Below are 27321 nucleotides of genomic sequence, written 5' to 3' on the forward strand. Positions count from 1 at the left end.
GTAGCAGTGCCTGGCACAGAAGTAGATACTCAAAGAATATTTGATGAATGAATGAATGAACAGAGGATTAACTAGTTGAGAGCCAGAGTAACCAGAGAGAGGTCAGAGAGGCAACAGGAGCTGATCAGGTGGAATCTTGCTGCCCTTGGGAAGACCAGCTTTGACTCTGAATGGGGTAGGAGGTCCCTGGCCAGACTCAGACACTATCCAAGACTTCAGTTTAACAGGATCGCTCAGGCTGCGGAGCTGAGAACAGCCTGAAGATGTAGACCGGGGAGGGCAGAAGCAAGGAGAGCATTCAGGAGACCACCCTCACACAAGCAGGTGGCATTGCTACCCTAGGCTGAAAGGCAGCAAGGGCACAGAAAGTGGTCACCTATTTTGAAAGTGCGGAGCTCCAGGAAGAGAGGTGCTCAAAGTTGGGATTCAATGCAAGGGGTCTGAGGTACCACAGCCAGCCTGGCACTGCAGCCAAGCTGTTTTCTGAGGGATAACAGAGCAGTGGGGCGGGCACAAAATGGGGCGGGGGCAGCTTTAACTAGGATGGGCTCTCTGTTTTCTGGTAGTTCCGCCCCGGAGGCCCGCTGCTAACGTGGGGCTTTTGTGTGAATTACGAGGCACCCTTCAGAGTAGAAAGGACCCATTTGAGACAAAAACACCAGCTGCTTTTCACTCTACAGCCCCGGCCCCCACTCCAGCCGCTCCAGCAAGTTCCTGGACCCCTGCAGCAACAAGTCCCCCCCCCCAATGGTCACTTTCTGCGCCTAAGGGAGGGGCAAGCTACCAAGAACGTACGGGGGGGGGGGGGGGTGGTCAAGCTAGTCATCCAAGAGGATGCTTGATCAAATCAGCCCAATTCCGTAGCCCTTAGGACCATCATAAAAGGTGAAAACAAACAAACCTTCTATTTAACATAGAGACTAAATATCAAAGGATACCTTAAAAAACCCTAAAAAAAAACCAAAATAAAACAAAAAAAAAAAAACCAAAAAACCATAGTGGAGAAGGAGTGAGCAGGCAGGCTTGATTGCTGGATTTTTAACAGAAAGTCACCCTAACTGAAACATACTAAAAATTCACAAGCAGAAACCCTAAAGGAGGTAAAGGTGGTATTACAAGTCAGTGAGAGAAGGGTGGTTCCTTTATATACAGATTGCTGCATCCAAAACCTTGTCACACAGGGAGGAAAAAGCACATTCTTCTGTTTATCTACAGAAAAAAAGTAATTTGCCCAAGAATGAAATGTTTAAAGATAAGAAATATATAATAATAACTATTTAGGAAATAATGTATGAAAATATGGGTATGCTCTTGGCATTTGTGGCAGCGTGTGTCCTGGGGATTTTTTAAGAAAGACAGGACAATCAAAACAAAAAGGAAAATGTAACATTTGACTATGTAAGTATTTAAAATATGACAAAAAGACAATAAGCAAAGTTGGAAAGAATAGACTGTGAAAAACCTTTGAAGCAGGGCACCTGGGTGGCTCAGTGGGTTAAAGCCTCTGCCTTCGGCTCAGGTCATGATCTCGGGGTCCTAGGATAGAGCCCGCATCGGGCTCTCTGCTCCTCAGGGAGCCTGCTTCCTCCTCTCTCTCTGCCTGCCTCTCTGACTACTTGTGATCTCTGTCTAATAAGTAAATAAAATTTTAAAAAAAGAAGAAGAAGAAAAAATCTTTGAAGCAACTGTGTCAGATAAAAGATTCTTATGTATGCTACTCCAGTAACTGACGTAAATTGATAATATAAGGACAAATAGTCCAGTTGAAAAATAATCAAAAGATTAAAAATAGCCATTTGATAGAAGGGGAAATCCTGATGCTCACAGACAAATGAAAAGAAGCTCAACTTCACAATTATCAGGGAAATTCCAATTAAAGTAACAATGAGTTAACATGTTTCTCACCCAAGAGGTGGCAAAAAGTTCAGAAGAATGTTACAGTCAGTCTTAGTAGGGGGCGAGGGGACCCAATTGCCAATAACAATGAGCACTGAAATTACTTCAGGATTTAGGAAACTAATCTGGCAAACTCTGTTAAAATATATATCTTTCTACTCAGCAATTTCAATTCTAGAAATCTATCCTATAGAATTAAAAGTAGAGTAGTTCATTATATTCTAAAAATCAAGTATCACGTTTTGGTTGGAGAATAAAATTTGTTCAAAATATAGATGACAATGCAGGATACATTCTGCAGCACTGGAAATACAGTTTTCATGACTGACTACCTATAATTTTCACATGTTTATTTGTGAATGATAAGGAAGATTTTCAGATGTATTTGCAAGCACTTGTCTGCAAATAACACATTCCCAGTGGGATAGGAGAGGGTTCTTTATTTCCAATAAATGCAAAGCCAAATTGAATATTATGATACTAGATATAATTTTCTCTTTTTATTATTTTTTTTAAAGATTCTATTTATTTGACAGAGAGAGACACTGAGAGAGGGAACACAAGCAGGGGAAGTGGGAGAGGGAGAAGCTGGCTTCCCATGAAGCAGAGAGCCTGATGTGGGGCTCAATATGGGGCTTGATCCCAGGACCCTGGGATCATGACCTGAGCCCAAGGCAGACGCTTAACAACTGACCACCCAGGTGCCCCTTCTTTTTATTATTTTTAATTATTTGAGGAATCTTGATACTGATCCCCATCCTGCTGGGGAAAATGACATGCCAACTTAGTATGTGATTTTGAATATAGACATCTGAATTTAAGGAACCATGACAGGCAAACAGAGCCACACCTAGCTACAAGCAAGACTTGAAATTTTGTTCCTTCCTTCTGAGAACTTCTTGCTGGTTTGGTCCTTCCTTCTGAGAACTTCTTGCTAGAAGTTTAAGAGTACTCAATTAAGCCAAGTTCTCCTTTTTGCCTTAACAACTTCAGTTGGTTGCTGTTTTGTTAGCCTGGCTGATGTCAAGGAGCCAAGTTCTTGGCAATCTATGGTGGACATATGGCATAAATGAAAAATAAATCTATGTCTTTTTAAACCACTGAGATTTGGGGGTTGTTTATTGCTATGATGTAACCTAGCCCATCCAAACTGACGCAATAGCTAAATTACCTGGGGCTCTCAATCTGAGCATCTCTTTCAGTATTCTACACAGTTAACTCATCTCAGCTTCAGATACTATTATTATCCCCATCATTTCCCAGATGAGAAAATTTAGAGATGAACGAATAGAGGAAGAGTTAAGTGTCAATATTTGGACCTGCAGATTCCAAGTCTGCTTCCAGCTCTGGCCACTCACACCAAGATAGTAGGCATTCAACTATCATAGGTGTCTATTGAGTGCCAGGTCCACTCCTTAGGTGAACAACACAGACCAATAACTTATTTCGTTGTGTAGGAGAATGAGAAGACCCAAGTAAACAAATAATAAATGATTTCAGTTTGTTATAAAAAATGTAAACACAAAGATGTGTTAAAGTGTAGGGAGGGTATGGCTATGGGAGATGAAACCGTTAGACCTCTAAGAAGGAGGGTTTTGAGTTGAGAGGAGAAAGATGAGAGATGTCACAGACAGAAGGAACGCCTGCTAGGGTCCTGGGACACAGAAGCCCTGTGCATCAGCGCTGCAGAGGGAGCCTGCGTGGCAGAGTACAGGAATGAGAAGGGAGGAAGGAAGGGATGCTGTTGGAGGTCAGGTCTTACAGGACTGGAGGGTCCTGCAAGGACTCCAGCTGGGGAGTGGCTCCATCCCACTTGCTTTGTGGAAGGGGCACTCTGGATGCTTCAGCATGTTTGAGAGCGAAAGCAGGGAGCTGGGGCGGGAGGCTATCACCTCAGCCTAGAGCTATCTGCCTCAAAGGACCAGGTGTTGCCCCGCCCCCATCCTTTCTCAACACACAGGCAACCACGGACGCAGCTTGGGCCGTGAGACCTGAGTTAGAGTACACACCCGAATTCCCCTACCTTGTTCCGCGGATCCCGCGCTGGGATGCCGAAGCTGTGTCGGATTGCGAAGAACGCTCCTCTCCTGTTTTGCACTCCCTTTTGTACCTCCCTCGGGAACCTCTTCGGGGATGGCCCTGTCCTATTCAGGCTTTGGCTACCCCCTGGTCCAAGCAAGGGACGCTGGCGGCTCAGGCCAGCTTGGTCCTGGAAGCCGGGTCTGTTCGGGCCTGGCATATGCTAACTCTGGCACGACACTGATGAACAAAATAGCCGTGACAAGGACATGTGCGCTGGTGGAACTGACAGTCCAGAGACAGGGGGGTACACTTGTCAAAGAAAACGTGAAGAATGGGAGGCTGTGAATCATCAGGAGCCCCTTTGATCCCCCCTCTTCTGGACCCCCAGGTAGGCATTTGCCTTTGGTTAAATACCAACTTTGCAAACGCCGGTCGCGAGAGCGCAAGCGTCTGGGCCGGGAGTCTCGCCAGTGCGGAGAGTCCAGCCCCCGTCGCTCCCGCGGTCTAGGGGAAACAAAAGCAAAGCAGCACATCACGAAGAAGCAAGTCGGGGGGAGGTCGCGCCGCAGGCTGGGGGCGCCCAGGTTGTTGTGCCAAGCGGTCAGGTGAACGCAAAGCTGCCCGCGCCGGGTAGAGCTCTACAGGCAAGGAGCCCGCGGGGTCGGCCGAGCAGCGACGCCACAGGCCGCCCGAGGTACTACAGATCCCGCGCTCGCGGCGGCGGGGCGGGGGAGGCGGGGGAGAGAGATAGCGTGGGGGGGGGCGGGGGCGGGGAGGGGTAAAGATTGCCTCCAATGGTTCTACCAGACGCGCATGCCCGGTGGGCCGCTCTTCGCTCTGCATGCCCTACTGCGCCGGCCCGCACAGAGGCGGTGTAATAGGGCGCGTGCCCCCAGAACGCAGCGCAGCCGGGTGGCAGAGGGTGTCTGGAACTCAAGCCTGGTCTCAGGCGCGACTGTCCCCCCGCTTTTGAGTTGATAAAAGCATCTCAGAGCCTGGCAGTAACTTGTACAAGGTCACACAGCCCGTACCAAAAAGTAACGGGATTGGGATTGCGACTCTGCAGCCTCCACCCAATGCGTCTCAGGAATGGGAGGAGCACTGAATTTGAGTATCTTTGTAGTCCTTCTCGACTTTGGAAAACCTGAGCAAAGAGACTTTTTCCCCCTCTTTCACAGGTGAGCAAACTAAAGCTCAAAGAACTTACTAGACATTTCTGAAATATATTAAACAAACTAACAAAGCTTAAGTTCTCATTTTATGCACAGTCTTGAAATGCCTGAGATGTACATGTCTTTGCCCGCCTCCGCCCCCTCCCCCTGAACTCCCGCAACTAGCCCAAAGATCCAGACCCTGTTGTTAGAGACATGACCCATTTCTGGGGCACATTGAGGGTGCAATCCCTCCCTCTGAGCCACAAGGTCCTCACTAGCAGAATCCCAATAAATGACTCTCAAGATCACAATCCAGCATTATCTAGAACTGCAGTTCTTCCTTCTCTCCTTCAAACATGCCTAACTCTGCCCATCTCAGGGTCTTTGCATGTGCTCTTACCTTATGTGTGAAGCTCTCTTCCATCTTCCTATGCTGGATCCTACTGATGGAGCTCATCTTCAAAGTCTCCTTCACTGAGCCTTTTTGATCATCCTTTCTCTTGCTTTGCACTCCCTTCCACACCACACGACCTAGTTGTTCCCCTTTGACCTCTAGCCCTCCCTAATATTAATTATATATTCCATTAATTGTCTGATCACCACCCCTAGCAACAGGAAGGCTCCCTGAAGAAGCCTGATTTTGATCCTCGAGTACTCTGTCCTCAACATCTAGCTTGCTTGTGTCTGCACTAAATTAGTGCTCAGTGAATGTTTGTTGAATGAATAAGTAAATGAATGGACATCTCCCAACCCTTATACTCAATGACTGGTTTTGTTCGCATGTCTTCCCTCCTCTCTTCTATTCATCAGACAATCAAATCCAGCAGCCTGTATTAGTTTCTTAGGGCTGCTGTGACAAACAGAAATTTATTATCTCACCATTCTGGAGAGGAAGTGTAAAATGAAGGTGTCAGCAGGCCCGTGCTCCTTGGGAATGCTATAGAGAGAGATTTTTTTCTTGCCTTTCCCAGTTTCTTGGCTTGTGGCAACATAACCCCACACTGGCCTTGTCTTTGCATGATGACCTTTCTCCCTGTATTTCTCTGTGTCTTCACATGACATTCGCCTCTCTGGATTTCTTCTTTTTTAAGGACAGCAATTGCATTAGATTAGGGCGCACCTAATTACCTCATTTTAATTATGTCTGGGAAGACCTTTATTTCCAGATAAGGTCACATCCACAGCTGTGACTTTGCATTTACATTCACTGAGGATTGGGTCTTTAACATATCTTTTGCGGGGGGCATGATTCAACCTATAACAGAGGTGCTCTATGGAACACTGAAAAAAGATTTAGGCAAACTAAGCAGGACAGGGAAGAAGACTCAACAACAGCTGTAAAGGTCAGCCATGTGCCCTGGTTGAAGGTCCAGAAATAACATTTCCAGGTGAGGTCTCCTTTTCTTAAAGAAGGAACGATATGTCAACTTTAAGGGTTTCAATGGGAGTGATCTCTATTCCTTCTTGGCCCTTTTCCAAGCTGTAAACACTCCCACTTCCAGACCCTCCACAAAGCATTTTAATCTGGCTGAAAGTGGGCTTCTGGGAAATGTAAATCTATCAGGGACTGCACTAAGCCTTGACCTTCTTTCTCTTGTCTATGGTAGACAATTCACCTGTGAGCTAGGTCTTACTGTTTGCTGAATTTTACATTAGAAGCTGAGGTTCAGACAGGTTAGGGAGCAGGCTCACAGCTTCTCGGTGTCTGACCTGGAATTCATAACCAGCTCTATCGAATTCCAGAAAAATTGCCAGGAAAGCCAGAGGTACTCTTTCATCAGTTGTGTGACCCAAGAGGGCAGAACTGTAAGGCGTGAGTGGAAGTTACAAGGAGAGCTACGATTTAGGAAAAATTCTCTAATGCTTAGACTTCTGATTCTCTGATACTTAGAATTAACAGTGTTTCCTGATTTAGCTGCTTCTGCCACTAAGCGATTTCTAGGCTGTTTAGATTCTCAGTGTCCTTCCCAAGCCTACCCCTCTCTGAGGGTGACGGAATTCTGTGCACAAATGGGTTTTTCTGAGAAAATGTCCCCTAGAGTTCGTGAGCGGTAGGAGATATAGGACCAGGAGGATCCCATATGAAGAATGAAGGTCAGGTCTTGCAGCAAGAGCGGGGGCAAGAATTTGCGGCTGATGTTCAGTCTCGGGATTGGCATCCTACTCTTGCTATTCAGCGGTGGGCATTTCTGCCTGGCTGCTGGCCCTGTGCCTCACACTGTCTTCCTGAACTTCACTTCTCCGTGTTGAAGAACCGCCCCCAGCTCTGCCTCTCTTCCCTGCCTCTGGCCAATGTCCACGCACCCTGACCTCCGGCCTCCAACAGGAAGGTGTTGGAAACCAGCCGTGCTCCTTCCGGAGCTTTGAAATAAACTTTCGGCTGTTATTCCTGGAGGAACAGTGCTTGCCGGTGCCGGTGCCGGTGCCGCTGCCGCTGCTCGCTGCCACAGTCCGCCGTTCCTAGGGAGCACTTGCATTTTGTAGGGAGCCGCATCTGAGTCACTGATTATTGGGACTCGTCCCCTTCTTTCCTCAGAGAGGGGTCTATTCTAAGCACACTTTCTTTCCGGAAGGTCCAAAAGTGCGCGTGTACTTGGAGTGCAGCAAGGTTCCCGGAAAATGGTATTGGAGTCCAAGTAGCAGGAAAAAACACTAGCATTAAATGAGCTCACACCATCTCCAGACTCTCCCAACAATCATTGTCTCGCCTGGCCCTCAACAACCACCTACGTGATAGGTAAGACTCTGGGCTGCAGGTCGGTCTTCCCCGCCTTTAGTAAGGGCAACTCCCAGCCTCAGAGAGGTCAGATTAGGGGGCTTCTTTGCCCAAGGTCCCAAAGCTAGAATGCAAACAAGTTCGGGAGACTCGGGATTCGAACCCGACTCAAGGCCGTATCATTCATTGCTGCTTTCAAAAGAGGAAGAATTTGGAGGTCGAAGAGCTGGGCTCCTTTTCTTTCTCGCCCTCCCTCAGTCGCTGCCGGACTTCAAGCTCCATGCGGGCAGGGAGCTACGGCGCCCTCGGCTTACACCCAGCACGGGCACACAGCGAGCGCTCGCGAAGAGTCCTCCCCGGCGACATCGGAAGGAAATAGTTCCCCATTTGCTGGAGGCTCCTGGGCTTGCGGGCAACCAAGCAGAGGCCACTGCACGCAGTGGGTGTGGACGAGCTGGGTCGACCTGGGAGCCCAGCACCCGGATCGAGACGCGTCTCCGGCTCCCGCGAGCTCGGACACCCGGCCCCGGCAGGCTCTGGCGTGGGGACCACCGGCGCCGCCCGCGCCGCAGCCGAGCCTCCGCGTCGTATTGCGCACGCGCGGCGCCGGCCCGACTCCGCCCCGCCGAGTAGGGACCTACAGCGGGCGCGGCGGAGGCGGTGGCGGCCTGCGGCCGGCGGTGTAGACGCCCCTTGCCGGGAGCCCGGACCCGCCGGCCGGGTGAGTGGCTGCGCCAGAGGGCGAGGGCCCCGGGTTCGCGCACGGGACGGGCGGGGCAGGCCGGGGAGCGGAGGCGGCTGCGGGGGCCGCGCGGGGCGGGGGGCGGCGTGAGGAGGCCGCGCCGGGGCGGGACGGGGCGGGCAGTCCGGGGCCGGGTCGTGCGGGCTACGGTCTCCGCGTGTCGCGCGGTCGACCGGCTAGCCGCGTCGTAGCGTGAAGGCCCCCGGGGTGGGCCGGGGACGGGCAGGGGGCTCCGGGCCGGGGGCCTCCCAGACCCCGGGGCCGCGGTGGCGGCGGCATGCGGGGCCTTTGTGCCGCCGCGACCCCGCAGGCTCGCCCCCCGCGCGTCGGTCGCGAGTCGCGGCGGCGGCGTGCGGGCCGCGGGGCCGCGGGTGTGGAGCCGCGCAGCCGGCCTCCTCCGCCCGCCCCCAGCGTTTCAAATGATGCATCTCCTGCGAGGATTTCTACCGGTCGCTCCGAGCAGGAAGTGTCGTCGGGAGGCCATTTTTAAAGCCTCCTGCGGGCCTGGGAGGTAAGCGTTGACGTGGTGGGACTCTCCGTCCGTAGTTGGAGGAGACCCCGCAGCCCCGCCACGGCCTGACCGGCCCCCGGAGACCACGCAGTGAGCCCCTGCGCCCGCGTCTCCCTTCCTAGCACCACACTGTTAGATGAGGACTCGCCTTGGAGACTGTGTGCCCTCCGTGTGAGAGTGCCAACAATAAACTTGAAAACCGGACTGGCATTGTCTTTCCTTGGGAGTTGGGCGGCGTGTGCCCCGAGATGGGCTTGTGCACGGAGGACCTGGGCACCTTCTGCCGGAGAGGGGAGTCAGGGGAGCGTGGATGGTGAAGGTTTGACTTGCTCCGACGCTGGTGCAGCCTTTGTGGGACCTCCCCATCCCAGCTGTCCTTTCTCTCTTGCGATCTTGGGTTGTTGGGCAGTTTCAGGCAGGGTGCAAAGGAGTGACTATTTCTTCACCGGAAAGGGAAACCAAAGGAGAGAAAGAAAGGGAACACGTAAGTTCCTCTGTGTAAATGTAACGCATTAAAATAACGCTGACTTTAAAAACTGAGATAATGAACAATTAGCCTAACATTAAACAAGTTAAAAAGTGACTTAGCACTTTGTCCTCTATTTAAAAGTCTACACAGCTGAACTGTAATGTGTTACAGCCTCTAAGAATTATATCTCTTGAGTTTAGAACTGAAGTCACCAAGGTTAAGACAGCCGTGGTCTCCAGGAGCTTGTCCTGCTTTCCTAGAGGAAAGGAGGAAGAATAACAATGTATACCTTTATCTTTCTCTGAGTCAGGGATGCAAAGTTCAGCCCCTCGGTCATGTGTGTACACAATAGGAGATACTGGTGGAGGGTTCTCGAATCCCAGCAAATAGTTGTTTAGAAATCAGTGTCATATAGTCTCTTCAGAATGCCAGGAGAACGTTAGCTTGTTTTAATCATCTAATATTGATGTTCTTTTTCACCAAGGATGCACTTTTTAAAATTATTTCTTAACCTAGATATAATATAGCCTTGAAAGATAACCCTTTTGTATGTATCCGGTTTTGTTATGCTGATAACATTTATTATAGATGCATTTTGAAGACAGGCAAAGGAGGGTATTATTCCATTGAGCCTCCTTCCTGACATTATGTCAAACAAATGTATATTTTTTTAAAAAAATTCAGTGATAGCAATGTGGGAAAAAAAACAAAAACAAAACAATACCAGGATCTGCCCTGGTATATTTGCCTTTAAGTAAAGAGATCCAGGCCAGTTTGGGGGCAAGAGGAAAAACAAAGAACATTTTTGTGATCATTGCTATGAAGGCTGGCATTTCATTCATTCACTCATTTATTCATTCATTCCCTCCACCAATATGTATTGAGTGCCTCCTGTGCCAAGCCCTGTGCTGTTGATGGGTAAACATTGTCCTCACAGTGAGGCCTCCCAGCCTTGACTGTTCTCAAGCTGCCTGGGCCCCTGCATTTTCTTTGTTCACATATGCCAGCCCAGCTAATTGCAATTTCCAGAAGCCATCCTTGGAATGAAGGGGGGGGGGGGTCGGTCCAGAGACTGTAATCCAGATGTTCTCACCGTGGAATAGGGGTAGCGAGGCAGCAGAATCACCTGGAAAAAGTTGTAAACCGCGTGCCTCAGCCCATTTCAGGAAAAGAGCAGTCTGATTTATTAGGTCACCGGAGTCCTAGGAAACCTTTTCTTTCTATTTTAAGCTCCTGTGTTACCTTGCCATACATCCCTGCTGGAGAAGCGTCTTGGGGGCTCATTCTCCTTATATTCTGGAAGACAATTCCTGGGGAACCAAGGCTGCACAGACCCAGGACTTACATCCAGATGCCTGGCTTCTGCTGCACGGTATTTGCACAGTGCTTGCAGCCTCCAGGATCCTTGGTGTAGAAACCTGTGCCAGGGCCTGCAGGTGTGAGGCTAGATGGGGCTTGGTGCCTGAGAAGACAAGGCCTGAAAGAAGGAACAGTCCTGGAACTTGCCACACCTTTGACTCATCTGCAGCTCGACAGCCCCAGGCAGGAAGTAAGAACGGTACCCGAGTGACAGCAGATGCTGTGACTTCAGTTCACAGTCTCACACAGCCCGCTAGCAGAAAGCAAAAGAATTTTGATTAGACACCAGCTGACCAACTCCATGACCTGGGAAAAGACATACAGCCTCTGCAGCTCTGTTATCTTAGAAGCAGCAGATAATTGAAGGTGTACTTTGAGGAATATTGAGGTAATGTATGAATGTGCCTCTGCAGGCACCTGGCACCCCATCCACCTGACTTCAGTCAAGATGCTCCAGGATTGCCAAGGCCAGCCAGCCATCACGAGCGTCCTGATCAGATCACTGATACAGCATTTACTGCTTCACTGAAACCACCCATTTACTACTGCTCTCTATCTCCCATTACACTCCTGAAAGACAGCAACCCATGGCAGGTGTAGGGGTAAAATAGTCTTGGTTTGTGCTCATTATACACACACACTACCAGGCATCGGTACCACGCCAGAAACAGTTACATTTCCAAGAATCTGCAAAGTGGTTACTGTCATTGCATACTTTACAGAGTATCAGTAATGACATTTTCCAAGGTCAAGTGGCTAAGCAAGGGTAGGACCCAGCATCCCCTTGTCTAGTCATCCCACTACCTTCAAAGGCAGTGGCCTTGCCCCCATTTCCAGCACCCTTGGCTGGGATGGGTATATAAGAGATTGTACAATGACGTTTGTAATATTCTTGCCATCCCCACACAGTTCTGTGCACCTGTAATGTCAGGTAGTGGTTCTTAACCTTGGCTGTATATTAGATTTACCTGGAAAGCTTTTAAAACTCCCAGAGCCTCCCCCACACACAATGGGGCCTAGGCATCATAACTTTTAAAGCTCTGCAGGTAATTCTAGTGTGCAGTAGGGCGACCACCCCAGGTACCTCCTTTAAAAAATAAGTTTACTATCCTGGGGGTATTATGACAAGTGGATCATCCTAATGCAGTCAAGGTTAATAATCACTGCTGTGGTGGGAGATACTTCTTTATTTGATTATACTTTTTATTAAACCCTTAATCCATTTCATCTACAAAACTTGGTTTTTCTTTAAGCCAAAACCGGGGGTGGGGGGTGGGGGGTGGGGGAGGTGGATACAAAAATATATGTGTCCTTCATTTTTGTCACCATTAGAGACCTTAAGTCCCTAGATGTGATCAGTTACACACAATTTTGTAATGCTGCTTGTAATACTACTTTGTTTTTTACCATGTATTTTTTTTAATGCTAACAAGAGCATAATTTCCCCATAACATTTCTTTTCCACATAGAGAACTATAAATTTGATACTTTAACACTCTGCCATTGGTCATATTCTTTCTGTTGAAAGGTCTCAAATTGTTAAAAACAAAAAAATACTATGTAATAACTTAGTTTTCTGATATAGTCTCAGTTGAAGAGCTTCACTGTGTCAAGTCTGTCTCCAAATAACTCCTTTGTAGATGGGGCTGTGGAGGAGATCCTGGCCTCCAGGCCCCGAGGATCTCATCTGGCTGATTTGTTAAGCTAAGAGTTTCTGCTTCTCAGGAGTTTCCGGACTCCTACATTTAGAGGAGTCTTACAATAACAGGTTGACTTATTTCTTAACAGAACATGTACTGTTTGTTAAGCATAAGGTTACCTGCTGTCTGCATATACCTTTTCCTCACATCAGTGTGTAAATTAGGCATTACCATTCCTACTTTACAAGTGAGAAAATTCAGGCTCAGGGGAGGTTAATAGATCCAGATTTACACAGTTATTAAGTCCAAAACCTGGCTTTTAAACCTTGATCTTGATCTCCCAAGGTCATTGTCTTTTCCACTCTTACACTTTCCCCCTAGAAAGTAGAGGAATCAGTACAGCGACTTTCTTGTCCAGCCTTCTTGCCCCCATTCTGTTCCCCAAGTGGTACATTTGGTTTCAGAAGGAAATCTAGAATCCCAAAAGCTATACACTTGTCAGCAACATTTGGAAGTGTTTTTTTTTTGTTTTTTGTTTTTTGTTTTTTTTTTTTGTCATTCAGGGGCCATCAATTTGCACTTCAGTCATTTCAATGTGCAGGGTAGTTGGGCAAAAAGAAAGTAACACTTGGTGTTTTTCTTTTTTTAGAACTATGTACCCTTTCAGTTCAGTTCTGATTCTTTGTAATGGTTTGAAAGAGTTCTTGTTGAGTGAGCTACCAGCTTCTTCGAAAACACCATTTATCTGGGCAGTGGTAGCACTTTACAGGCCTAATGTTGCTTCCCCCGCCCCAATCAGGTGTTGCTGTCTACACGCTGCTGGGCACTTTGAGGTAGAATGCTTTAAAATTTTGCTTGCTGGGAAACACTTCTTAGACCAATCTTTGCTATAACTAAGTAGACAAAAGGAACAGAAAAAATTTTTGAGCCTCTCTGTTACTGGCTGAGTGCTTAGTGTATGTTCTCTTGTTTGGCTTTCCTAATTACCTTTTTTTAAAAAATTTTATTTATTTATTTGACAGACAGAGATCACAAGTAGGCAGAGAGGCAGACAGAGAGAGAGGAGGAAGCAGGCTCCCCGCTGAGCAGAGAGCCCGATGCGGGGCTCGATCCCAGAACCCTGGGATCATGACCCGAGCCAAAGGCAGAGGCTTTAGACCACTGAGCCACCCAGGCACCCCCTAATTACCTTTTAAATCTGAAGATCCTAAAGCCTGTTTCCTTGCCTGACAAAGCACAGAGGGAATTACTTGCCTAAGGACCCCAAGACACAGGGACAGAATCACAGTTTGAACTGCAAACCTTCTAACTCCATTCCCTTTCCCTTTGCCCATAGTACTGCTCCGTCCCTGCACTGGCAGTGGATTTGGTAGAAGTCCCATGGAAGGATTCCTGGAGAGAGCATCCTGACTCTGCTTCTCCATCCAGAAGTGATGTGGACAGTCAACTACTACTACTTAGTTTGGTGGACATCTCAGGAACCAAAACTAGGTGTGGATGGGGGTGGCATGTATGTGATGTAATTGGCTGGCCACCTTTCACATTACCATCTAGCTTATAAATGCCTTTGCACTTACAGGGATATTTCACAGTTCAGCTGGGCTTGGAGAGGATCAGGGAATTCAGTAACTAGCTTATACATAAACCTAAGTTGTAGTGAGTACTCCCTTATGTGGTTCTTGCATCGTTTCACATTAGCCACTTTGCCTCTAAGGCTAGGTGATGGTCTTGGCTCCAGAGGTAGATTGTGTTTTAGGCTATACAACCCAGTAACTGTAATTAAAATCATAATGTGAGATTCAGTGTACATTTGGGAAAAAGCAATTGTTAGGCAGTGACGAAGCATGTATTTTAGACCCTTTGACTCTTCATGCGATTGGCATGATTTCTTTATTTTTTTAAGAGTTTATGATGTGTAACTGACCTAAGCACTTTACATCACATTGTCACATAATCTTCATGACATGCCTGTGACATAGGGACTATAAACAGGAATCAGACAGTTGGCCCCAGGTCACACACCTAGAAAGGGATGGCACTGGGATTTGAATCTCTGTACTATGATTCCGGAATCTGCAGCTTTAAATCGTGTCATTACTTCTCTTCTAATTCTGTTGGGCATTTGACGTTTCCAGTATTTAGAAGTGTGATGCTTCCATCTTAATGAGAACTTGTATAACCCTCATGGTTTTTACAGGCTTTTCTTTTCAATAGGTTTTTATAGTGTCATTGACCTGGTGTCTGACAAACAGTCTTTTTCTCCATCCATCTGCATAATAAACTTGAGAAACCAGGCCAGGTGAGCTCAAAATCAAAAGGAAAAGGCAGCAGCAGGGAATGCTGCACGGCCTCTCCCTAGAAAGAGACAAGATTGAGGAAGCACATTTATGACAAACCATGCCCTTCTCTTTGGGGTTTGTCAGTCATCTTTAGCTGATGCTGTAGATAATTCTGCATTAAAAAACTCATTGCGTCCTGTGAAAAAAAACAGACAACTTAGTATTCATTGGACATTTTATTTCTTGTGTCCACGGTTAATAATACTAAGTATTTTCTATGCTTTTGAAAGCCCTCCTAAGTTATCTTTAAAAATATTTATATGTTTCTAGTCCTAGGAGGTCAAATGCAGAGGTTTTGGGATAGAGACATGAGTTTGAAAGGTAGGTCAACACTGAAACTGCAGTTTACTGAGCGACCTCCCAGTGTCGGGCATGCACAGCTTTTTATCATCTCATGTAAGCTGCAGTCATCAGCCCCCTGGGCAGTGGTTTGTCAAAAGGACCCAGCTTCCCAGGTGGTGGGACCCTATGTGAGCCAGACAGAATGAGTTGTACGAAAGGAGAGGGCTCGCGAGTCAGTCACTCGGGTGCACCTGCAATGACATCAGATGCGCTCGTGTGTGGCACCAGCCGCAAAGGCATCTTAGTTCTTCCCTGCCATTCACCGCATCCATTCACACCTGTCATGGGGTGCACTCATATCTTTACCCCCCACAATTAGACACAAGCATGGCATCTTTGTCACCTGAGCTGAGGAAGTGCCAGTGTAGAAACACTGCATTTATCTTGAGAATGGTTTAGAAACCAGGAAGACACTTGGAAACAGGTGACAGTAATCCCAATGTGGCTTAGATGTCTTGCCTCCCATTAAACATATTTGCTAATCACAGCCTCACGCTTCCTACTGGCACTTGCTCCTAAGGATTCTTAACTCAGAAAAACTGGCAAGATAGTTTTATGGAGACACTTCTGAGAGGACTGCACTCCTTCAACGCTGTAGATGGCTTGGTTCATCCATCAGGATGCACTCCACTTCTTGCCAAGTATGTGATCTTACCATCCAGTCTGTCTGGGATTTCAAGTTTTTGGTTTTAGGAGGAATAATGTCTACAAGTTTTAAGAGGACTTGGAAAGGAAATGGCAAAACTGTTTTCTATAAATTTTGAAGAATCCCAGAGACTGGGAAAAGTGCTGGAAAACTAAAAATGCACAGTTGGAATCCTGGTTTGGGTGAGTCTTCAAATGGAGGAATCTCGTCTGAAGATTCTTGAGAATGTCTCAGAATTAATATGTAAGATGTTGAAGTAGTTGGCAAACAGGTTGTGCCTGGCAAGTGAGTTACTTCTTTCCTCCCCTCCCCTCCTCCTGTCCTCTTGTCCCCTCCCTCTCTCTAGATAGTAGGATTACGGGGCTAGTAGATAGCAGATTTGATATCAGCTGGTATGCAGATCTTTAGAACAGAATTGAGAACCAAGGGCTAAATGAGAGAAAAGGTGTGCAGGTTGATCATAGTGCTATCAAGAGGGATGAGGGTGTTTGTAGCCCCAGAACCAGGATATAAGAAAGTTACAAGGACAGTGGTTTCATTTTCATTTAACGGCAAATTCTCAACACTGAGAACTACGGGACAATAAAATTAGCAGCCTAAAGACGGGAGCCGTTTTGTTTATGGCAATATAAGACCATCAGTTGCTCCCATCAACTGGTGAAGATGACTTAAAGGTTTGAAATGTTGTTGGCAGTTTCTTCCAGTGATTTCTAACACTGTCTTTTCACCACAACTCACTAGCATAGGGGTAAGTCCAGAATTGTCTGTCTCACCTGTGACACTGAGACTCCTCCACATTTGGGAGCCACTGGACCAGTCCCTAACATAACCCAGTATGTTAGAGTCCCTTTTCACCTGTGCATTCTTGGAACCATGATTTTCTTAGCTTCTGGCCACAGATCTTATTTCATTTTTGTTTTGTTTTGTTTTGTTTTGTTTTGTTTTTAAGATTTTATTTATTTACTTGACAGAGATCACAAGTAGGCAGAGAGAGGCGGGGAAGCAGGCTCCCTGCTGAGCAGAGTGGGGCTCAATCCCAGGACCCTGGGATCATGACCCGAGCTGAAGGTAGAGGCTTTAATCCACTGAGTCACCCAGGCACCCCTCTTGTTCTGTTTTAATGGGATGAAAATGCCCATGTGAACACGTTGACAATAACAGTATTCTCAGATGGTAGAATCCTGTGATTTCAGGGGTCAGCACTGGGAGACTGGGCTTGGAAATCATGTAGATGAATGTAGGTAAATAAGCAGATGTGCAAGGGTGACTCGCTTGAGAAATAGCAGAAGTTCTGCTTCTAGAAGTTCTCGTACTAGTATTGTCCCTGGGGTCTCCCTTCACTAAATCCAGTTTACAACTCTGGAAAATGAAGTGCATGGGAGCTTCTACGAGTGATTCCTAAAACTTCCATCTGTTGTGTATACCAGGTGTGCAGTGGGAAATGGAAGTCCTTGTCTTTGTCCATTACCAGTTTGCTAGCTGGAGGCATTTGCACGTCTTGCCCTCTTCACAGTCCTCTTCCATAGGTATGTGTTCAGACACTAAAGGCAGAGGGAGCACCTTGTGACCCCATGGGCTTCTGCCCACTTGCTGTCTAAGTATTACATACACATTCATAGTGCAACAAGTCTGATTGAGTCCTAGATGCCACCAGGGTTCTGCTGCATACTGGGAATTGCCTTTGAAAGGAAGCAGCTCTCTTTTGCAAAAGCAAAACAGGGAAGGACAACAGTGTCAAAGAAAATAAGCCCTGTAGTCAAACACGGTATGTTCTTAAGTGGTCCTTTCCAAAAATGCTTTCAAAGACAGGTTTTACCATAAATGACTCTTAATCTCACAAAACAAACAGGATTGCTGGAGGGAGGGAGGTTGGGAGAAGGGGGGTGGGATTATGGACACTGGGGAGGGTATGTGCTATGGGGAGTGCTGTGAAGTATGTAATCCTGGCAATTCACAGACCTGTACCCCTGGGGATAAAAATATATTATATGTTTATAAAAAATAAAAAATTAAAGACAGGTTTTTTAAAAAAGATCTTTTTTTTTTTTTTTTTTTAATTTATTGACAGAGAGAAATCACAAGTAGATGGAGAGGCAGGCAGAGAGAGAGAGAGGGAAGCAGGTTCCCTGCTGAGCAGAGAGCCCGATGCGGGACTCGATCCCAGGACCCCGAGATCATGACCTGAGCCGAAGGCAGCGGCTTAACCCACTGAGCCACCCAGGCACCCTAAAGACAGGTTTTATGCTGAATTTGAATATGCAATAATTACTTCTCTTGACCCAACAGAAGGGCCTACTGCTCCTGCAGGTTGGCCTTTCAGACTTAAGTTTGCATGGCTCTGGACCTGTGAGCACTGTGCCAGAACAAAGCTTCTACTCCCCCCTCATATTGCTGCTCATCATTGAACAGACACTCACTAGGTATCTCTGTATGCCTCTTGACACTTAGAGAAGCACTTTGAAACTTCACAAGTGTTCTCTTACACTCTCGAGCGTTTTACTCATTGTGGCAGCACTGTGGGAGAGGTTGGATAAGTGTCCTTCATTCTTGTTGCCAGATAAAAAAATTGAGTCTCAGAAGACTTCAGTGGATTTTAGAAGGTCATAAAATAAAGGCTTTTTAGCAGATCCCCAAATAGAATGTTTTTGTTTGGCTCCAGGTTCTTGTATGTTCTGGAAAAAAGCATGTGTACTTAAAGGTAACTTTTTATAGAAGTCCTTGTCAGCATTACACCTGTTGTGGCACTTCTGTAGGGACATTTGCGTCTCTGCCACCACTGCCCAGGCAGCCACCACCTCTCACCTCAGCCCCCCATACTGTCATTCCACCCTCATAGATACTTGTCCATGTAGCAGCTGGGGGCTTTGTGGGGGTGCAAATCACAGCAGGCCAAGTCGCTGTTCCAGTCTCCCCTGTTGCCTGTCTCAGGGACAGGAAAAGCCACATCCTTACAATTCTGTGCTAGAGCTTTCCTTGATCAGCACCCCTACCCCCTCTGACCATGTGCACTCTTCTCCTCTTCCCTCCTCTCCCCTCCTCTCCTCACTCAGTACCCTCTGTTCTCCACCTCCTTGCCATTCCTCAGGTGGTCCAGGCCCACATCCCACAGACCTTTGCCTTCTCTCTGCCAGAAACTCCCTTCTCCTAGACAGCCCAGTCCTTGCTCCCTGGCCGCCCTGGGGTCTCTGCTCAGAGGTCAGCCTAACGGGAGGCTCTCCTGACTCTCCACACCATCCCGTGCCAGCCCTACAGCCTCATCACCTACTTACTCCCTGGCCCTGGCCTGGCTTTATGGCTGTATTTTTATCAATTACTCATCACCACCTAAGAAATAACTACGCTGCCTGTTTCCCCTCTCTAGACCCTCCTGATGTACAGACTGATCCTGGGTTTTGCTCACTGCTGGCTCCTAATAGACGCTCAGTAAGATGTTGATGGAATCAGTGTCTGTCTATCCAACATGGCCAGTGTATTATTGATTTCTTACATTTGTGAAAGCAAATGGAGCAAATGAGAGAACTGGGAATCCAAGCTGCCAGTTAGCTTTCATATAGAAACAAATGAACACCGGAGCCGAAGCCCTGGCTCTCTCCACCACTGGATAATTTGTGTGTTTAAAGTTGAAGTAGCACCCTCCTGCACAAAGCTTTATTCAGGCTAATATGAAATTATACCTGTGAAATTGCTGAGATGCTGTCCGTGACCCCTAAAAATGACTGTCACGTATCGGGGCTCTTCTGAACGACAGCTGTGGTTTCCTTGCTGCCAGCCTGTTATGGTTGGTCTAAGGGGATGAGTTTTAGGGGGCTGAATTTAAAATTGTCTTCCATAGGCTTCTTATTTGCCATTTCTGTTGTATTACGTTTTAATGTCAATATTTGTTTAAGAAAATATGTCAAGATTTAGCGTAAAAATCAAAGGTCATTGAAATAGAGGATACGTGTGGAAATAGCTTAACTAAACCTTAAGTTCATGTATTAACTTTGCTTTATGATGTCTTTTTTTTCCCCCCTTTAGTGTTGCCTGGACTATCAGAGAATTGAGAACAATCCTATTTGGGGATCATACACTGACTGTGGCGGTTTATAAACAAGGATAACTGATGACGCCCCCCAGGAAGTCACTGCTTCTCCGCCAGTCACGAAGTTAAATGAAGGATGGCCCCTAAGGGTTTTATCATGTGAAGTCTTCCTGAATTTTCTGGTTTTCTCTTTTTGGAAATGCAAATAAAGAAGATGAAGGATATTGGACAGCAGTTATATACCACTCAAGTGAATGATGGACATAATTCCTTGACCATGTCCCCCAAACAACCGAATGCTAATAGAGCCACTAGACCAGATAGACAAGAAGCGCAAGCTTTCTTGTGTCAAGGCTCAGAGGCAGAGGCTGCCATGATGACCATCGCTACGTGTATGAAGTGCAAGAGTGTTGACAAAATCCCACTTCAAGATTTGAAAAAGGGTACTGGGCCAAGCCAGAAGGAAGACAAATACGTTTGCTTCAGATGCAACCTCGGTGTGGCCACTTCGCATTTCCATTTTGTGAATAGTAATCCCAGTGCTACTCCTGTAGGAAATAAAGCTGAAGCCATCGCCAGTTCCATCAATAACAAATTTAAGGTAAGGAACTTTAAGCCAGGCAAATACTATTGCGATAAATGTCGATTTTCTACAAAGGACCCTCTTCAGTACAAAAAGCACACGCTCCAACATGAAGAGATTAAATTCATCTGTTCTCACTGCAGCTACATATCCTACACAAAAGGGGAGTTCCAGAGGCACCTGGTGAAACACACAGGCATATTCCCTTATCAATGTGAGTACTGTGACTATGGTGCTATTCGGAATGACTACATTGTCAAACACAGGCGCAGAGTGCATGAGAGGGCAGGGGGACGGCGGCCGCCTAGAACTGTTGCCAAGCTGGAGCCAAAAAGAATCAGCACATCGAAACAAAACACAGAGCTCCTGAAAGCTCCCCACCCAAGGACTGCATTTCAAAATAAGTTATCAGATCAACTCTCAAGGTTCTCCCTCCATACAAATAAAGACAAAATGCACAATATCATGTTGTTGCCGGAATCAAAGGAATACCAAAAGGATGTAGTGTGTATTCCAAATAAAGTGACCCTGATGGAGCCAAATGAAGGCCGTCTGTTTGAGAACAAAAGCGTGGAGGTGGAAGTGTTGTCCCCAGCGAAAGAGCCTGTCCAGCCAGGAATGCCGTTGACAGTGGTGGCACCAGCAGAACTTGTGGTCCCTGCCAACTGCTTGGCCCAGCTGATCGATGTGAAGGTCGTCAATGGGACCCAGCAGCTTGTCCTGAAACTGTTTCCTCTGGAAGAAAGTAACCGCCCTGAAGCTGGTGGTGGTGAAGGGAGCAATTCTGAGCATATGATTAAAGAGAAGGGTTCAGCTGAACCAGAAAAAGTGGTTTCTGCAAGCCAAACAAAGTCACTAGTGATTGAAGGGAATGTTGGAAAACTGGCAGGCACTGATCATCTTCAATCGTCAATTCAGAAACAACTTAAAAATGTGAAGTGGGTCAGGTCTTATGATTTTTTCATGTCAAATTCTAGTGTGCACAATCGAGAATCCCTTCTCTACCCAGATACAGTTGAGGACTTCCAGAAAAAAAGTAGTATCTATCCACATAGACCAGCTCTTCCTTCTTTCTCTTTAAGAGGTCATTCTCCAGCATCTGTAGTAAAAAACAGTGTTTTCCACAGTTTCAGAGCTGCATCAAACCCTTTTCCATATAAAGCTGCTGTTTCTTTTGCTGAAGATGGAAGGAACTCACTTAGTGATTCACAGCAGTTCTATCCCTTGGCTGCGTCACCTGCAACCATGTCCTTCTCTGGAGAAAAGGGTTTGTTGCCTGTAAGTACAAGTAACTTGGAATCTAGACATGAGATCAGTATTCCTATAAAAATGGTTCCCTCTCATAGGAAGTTGAAAGACAAGCAGACCGAGGAACACAAGGCAGTTTCAAACACAGGCCAGATTTCTTCCCAACATAAAAGCGAATATTTACACGTGAATATACCAGGAGAGGATAGAATCAGGTCTCAGCCGCCCGTGGAGGAGCCTTTAGAATTAAAGAATCCTGAAAGGACTAAGGACTCTTTTGATGGTCCAGTCATCTCGTCAGTATTTTCTCTGAGCTCTGGGTCTGAAAACGTCCCTGAGGGCGTTAAGTGGAATAGTTCAACGTCCAAAATAAAGTCAATTGAACTCTTGCGCAGAAAGATAGCTCAGTTGATTGAATCCTGTGGCAAGCCATCATCTTTGTCTGCAAATAACGCACATCGCCGTTCTGTAGGGCAGGCATCGAAGGGAACTTCACAAGCTGCTCCCGAAGGTATTCACGAAATTAACATGTCATTTGCAGGCACTGGCTATTCCACAGGCACACTCCCGAAACCTCAGGAAGACGGTGGTATCAATGGGCCACTCACTCCTCAGCAAATATATCCACAGTTTATAGAAGGCAGCAGTGGGAAAACTGAAAGCAGAGTGACTAGGAAGGCCCATGTTACTACTCCAGTATTGATCCCCAAAGGGGCTGTGTTGAGGGTTCTTAATTCTTCTGAGGACACCCACATTATAGAGGCAACGTGTGAAGCACCGGTCAGCATACCTTGCTGTGAGACCCAGTTAATAAAACCCATTCCATTCTGCCCAGTGAGACAGACAGACTCAGACTTACCATCTTTGACAAGTGAAAGTGGGCCCATAGATATGTCCCAAAATCTTGATATACCTCTTCGGCCAAAACCAAGAAAAGAGAGTGCTTTTTGTAGCACCATGCCTAAAAAAACTGGCCCCCTGCACGGTCAGCAAGGAAGCAGTGAACTGAGTAAGCAAGGCAAACTGCTTTCCAGAAGTCTTCCTATAAGTAAAAACAAAACCAAACAAGTGAATTCATCCAAGAAGAAAAGCAAAATCCAGGCTGATCCCAGCCGCTATCTCAAGGATCCTTCAATTTTTCAGGTCGCAAGACAGCTTCGACTGATTGCCGCTAAGCCAGACCAGTTGATTAAATGCCCCCGTCGGAATCAGCCTGTCATCGTGTTAAACCATCCTGATGTTGATTCTCCAGAAGTCACCAACGTAATGAAGGTAATCAATAAGTACAAAGGCAATGTCCTCAAAGTCGTCCTATCAGAGAGGACGAGGTGTCAGTTAGGCATCAGACGGCATCATGTTCGCCTGACATACCAGAACGCAGAGGAGGCCAATCAGATAAAAAGGCAAATGATGTTGAAAATGAAACTTAAGAAGGTGCATAAAAACAACTACCAGGTGGTGGATTCCTTGCCTGATGACTCATCGCAGTGTATATTTAAGTGCTGGTTTTGTGGGCGGCTTTATGAAGACCAGGAAGAGTGGATGAGTCACGGCCAGCGGCATTTGATAGAGGCAACTAGAGATTGGGATGTTCTTTCTTCCAAGGGCAAATAAGTAAAAAATGGTCTTTGAAGCAAATTGTTTTTCTTACTTTTAGTTTATTCTAGTTTGTTTTTCCCCTTCCTCCCTGGCTCAATGGGAGAAATGCAGATTGTAGGAATGGGAGGATCATTCATTCTTCAGAAACCCTGTGAGAATGTTGACAGCCAGGAGTCTTAACCTGAGATGACTGACTGGACCTTGGCAGATGTCTGTAGCCCCCGGAGTCGTATGCACAGATCTATGTACATGTGTTTTTCTGGAAAGAAGTGAAACTTCCAGATTTCCAGTTGAGATCCTAGATGTCTTTGTTTAGCACCCCTTTTTTCTGAGTAGAAACAAATCTGGTGATCTGTTCAGGGCGGCATGTTTAGGGTGTTCTAAACTATGTTCTTTATTCAAAGTACTACTGAGGAATGAAACCCATATCTTGGTGTACACATCCATTTTTCTCTGCACTAACTTGTGCTGAATATTTGATACATAATGGAAATCATACTTTCTACTTTGTTATCTTAAATTGGGTTATAGAAAATGGCTCTTCCTTGAAATTCCTCACCCACTGGGCAGTACTCAGAAGTGTTGTCTCTAGCACAGAGCATTAGCTTTGCTTGGCCACTTGAAAGAATGATGCCAAGGGTTTGCCTGAATTTATTACTTCAGCAGTAGATATTCGGGGAGGAAAGAAACATTTTCATAGCTTTGCTTTCTTTTTAAATGTCCTGATTTATGACAGCTTGGGAGGGATTGTGCCTTTAAAAAAAGGAAGGAGAAGAAAAAGAATGGTCACAGAGATAAAATATCCAAAATTAAGGCTCCTGTGTGCCCTTACCACCCTCACAAACGTAAAGTAACTAGTTTAAAATGTGAATGAACAGGCTTCTTATGACATAGGTAAAACTGGGGAAGACAGTTCAAGGTAGGACTGTGAAGAGAGTTATGACTTTATAGTGATCACTGGTTTCCTTTGAGAACTCTCAGACCAGGGCGAAGGCTTCGTGCACTTTCTCCACCACTTAGGATCTCAGACACTGCTCCTCTCTCGGCCCTCAGCTCAGAGCCCGCTCTTCCTCTGCCAGTTTTCTGAACAGGCTCTCCTGTGGAGTGAGATACTTCCCTATTCACCTCCTGTCCCCTTCCTTTTGTGCCTTTGAGGACCCTTAAGGCTTTCCCTCATGAAAATAAACAAAATAGAAACATCCCACCATCTTCGTTGAGGTTACAGAAACACTATTCCTGCTTTTCACTGATAGTCACAGTCCGCTTCTAACTTCTCTTTTCCACAGTCTGTTCTCCCGATCGCTCACCTTTCCTAGGTAGTAACTCTCCAGAATACCTGCTTCCCTCTCCACCAATAGACACCAGCACCACGGCTGGTCCACAGGACACATTGTGTGCGTTAGGAAAACTCCTTCCGCACCTTTACCACCTCGTGGGCACATTGGTGGCCTGGCAGAGGGAGCTCGGGCTAGATCTCGTCCTCACTCGCCCAGGCAACAACCATCACACAGAACACACCCACGCACCTGGAACAGCCACAGGGTGGCTCCAGCTCTGTTTTCCTCCTCCCTTTAAGACTGCTCCATCCTTAGGGAATTCGTTAGTGCAGTGAATGGAACCGGGGGCTGTTATAACTGGAAAAAACTTGAGTGAGATTTCCGTTGTGCTGGTTAGTTGGAACTTTCTGTGTTTGTTTTGTTTTGTTTTTATACCCATGAAAGTCTTAGGCTATCTTCTGATAGGTGGAATTGTAATTCTTTGCAGTTGGTTCTCATTACAGATAATCGACATTTCTTATGTCTGATTGAATACATGATCATTAAGTTGGCTACTTGGTTAATTTTTATTGAAATTTAAAAGTTGGGTTTTTTAGATGTGTATATATGCATGTGTGTACACATATAAATATTTTTTACCATATGAAAACCGCAGTAGCTAATTTTCTGATTTCCTATTTTATAATGAAATTATGTGGGCTGGAAAAACAGAAGACATTTTATATTCTAGAAATTATTTTGGAAGCACATTTTTATAATGGTGTGATCTCATTTTTAAGAAAATGAAAGCACAAGTAAGTGATGAATCTGGTTTCTATGAACAAACAGGAGTAGAAACCCCTGAGGATCATTCTGTTGCAGTATTTCATCCCCGCGCATTTCTAGTTGGTGCTTTCCAGGAACTGGATCCCGCGTACCACTTAACCACATAGAGGAGAACACTGCAATGTGAGCTGTGTGTAGATGTGTGCCCTGCCGGCAGAATGGAAGGCTCCTAACATACTGAGAAGAAAAGGCTGTGATTTTTTTATTTTTTATTTTTTCTCCTTCTATACCTCACTGCTTAGTAGCATCTTTCTTGAGAGGCAAGAGCCTGACCTTTCAAGAAAAGTGACCATGAATCAAGTCAGAGTGTTAAGTGTCAACATGAAATATTTATACTTTGGAGCATCAACCGTTTTTCAAGTATTACCTAAAACTCAGCTTATGTACTTGTATGGAGCTAAATTTTATGAGTAGACTACGTAGCAAAGTATTTTTTTGAGATTTCCAGAGCTACAACACTTTTTTGAGGAATCCTGAAGGCTCCTGAAAGTCATAAAAAATGAGAAAACAAAACATGTCTGTCCTCCCTATATGAAGAACTTTAGGAAATAGCTTGTTAACATGTAGGTAAATGTCAGAAACATTTCTAACAAAATTGAACAAGGTAGGAGTAGAACCATGTTGAGTATTTACATACTCCTACCTTGATTTTGAAGGACCTGTACTCGCTAAATTTTATTAATAGTATTTACTAATAAAATTTTACACTTATTTCTTAGAGTTTCTTACTTTTGGGGGCCAGAAGTGAGATGATCTTGTTATAGTTATGACAGAGTGAAAATTAAAAAAAATAAAAACAACTCATAGTCTCATAGATAATATTTTACCCAAATTTTTATCCCCTCCCCAGAACATTTTGTGAGCCCTACTGTGGGCCAAATGCTGTTTGTTAAACTAAACTGAACACAGTATATTAACCCTCAAAAGCTCCATCCCTCTTTCTTCATGACCTACTAGGTATAAACCATCCCTGGAAACAAAGATGTGGCATTGCTTGGCCTTTGGAATAATTTTTGAATCTGTAAATGTCAATATGAGCAGAAAACATAACATTGACACGTTTTAAGCATTATTGTAAGTCCTGTGTGAACAGTTTGTGTGTCTGCTGCTCTGGTTTTGAAACACGTTTGTATATAGATATAGAAGTTGGCGTAAATTTTGTTAAATAAAGCAATTGTAAAATGTTCTCTGTCCTTTCATTTCAGTGTTCAGGGGGCTATTCCTGACATAGTCTATCTTGTGGGATAGGTCTCTGAAACATGGAAAGGTGTCCTTCTGTACAGCACAGGTCCCTTGAGTTCCAGGGGGTATATTTTGAACTTAATGCACTGCTGGCTAGCCATGCATACTCTGAAATGACACCAGGTCCCTTTTTTCTTTTGATCTACCTTGAAGTCACAAGAGGTGCTGGTTTGGGCAGCAGTAACAATTTTCATCTCATGGTCTGTAGCCTGGTCAGAGATGGTATGTGGCCACTGCACCTGCCTCTCAGCCGGGAGGGGCCTGGAGTGGGAGAGCTCCCAAGTGGTTGATGAGCCTGCTGGACCATGTGGGCAGCTGCACTGCGCCATCGTCTGTCCAAACATCCTCTCATCTGGCACGCATACCTGGGAGGAAAGAGGATGAGGATGTTCAGGGTGGGGGTGGGGAGGGGGTTCCCTCATTTCATTCCAAGGAGTCAAAAAGGGAAAAGAAGAAATGGACTTGAGTTTTGGCAGATCCTGAGGGAAACATAAAGATGTGAGTTGCTTAAATTCAGCATTTTGCTGTTCTCATTTGTTAGCTGAGAGGAGTTGTCATCCTCCATCCTATAGATCTAGTCTAATAAGTTGTTGCCTTTGGTTATTTGGGGGGAAGTGGGAATCAAGGCGGTGGAAGCCTCAAGAGGGGTTTACATTGGGTGTGGACGACCAGAGGGGGCTGCGGAGTGAA

The 27321-nt window shown here is 46.0% G+C and overlaps 1 protein-coding gene and 1 long non-coding RNA gene across 8 annotated transcripts in view; one reads left to right on the top strand and one right to left on the bottom strand.

The window, feature by feature from the left end:
- LOC131826129 (uncharacterized) overlaps positions 1–7423 on the bottom strand; it is a 125376-nt gene extending 117953 nt beyond the window's left edge. For 2 of the 3 annotated variants that reach the window (XR_009351428.1, XR_009351440.1), the window contains exon 1: positions 5473–7423. This is a non-coding gene — a long non-coding RNA (uncharacterized LOC131826129). Of the gene's footprint in view, positions 1–3919; positions 4571–5472 lie in introns of those variants that run through there. The other variant, XR_009351434.1, reaches the window with a different exon arrangement.
- A 958-nt stretch (positions 7424–8381) lies between these two features.
- ZNF518B (zinc finger protein 518B) lies at positions 8382–26575 on the top strand. Of its 5 annotated transcripts, XM_059165324.1 has the most exons (4): positions 8398–8509; positions 10741–11257; positions 13846–14000; positions 19854–26575. In XM_059165324.1, the coding sequence occupies exon 4, from the start codon at positions 20057–20059 to the stop codon at positions 23300–23302; it is 3246 nt and encodes a 1081-aa protein (XP_059021307.1). In that variant the 5' UTR covers positions 8398–8509; positions 10741–11257; positions 13846–14000; positions 19854–20056; the 3' UTR covers positions 23303–26575. The 5 variants fall into 5 exon arrangements, with proteins under 5 accessions (XP_059021306.1, XP_059021307.1, XP_059021308.1 ...); XM_059165325.1 differs by lacking the exon at positions 13846–14000; XM_059165326.1 differs by lacking the exon at positions 10741–11257.
- The last annotated feature ends 746 nt before the right edge of the window (positions 26576–27321 follow it).

This window comes from Mustela lutreola, chromosome 1 (assembly GCF_030435805.1).
Source record: "Mustela lutreola isolate mMusLut2 chromosome 1, mMusLut2.pri, whole genome shotgun sequence".
Taxonomy (NCBI): Eukaryota; Metazoa; Chordata; class Mammalia; order Carnivora; family Mustelidae; genus Mustela; species Mustela lutreola.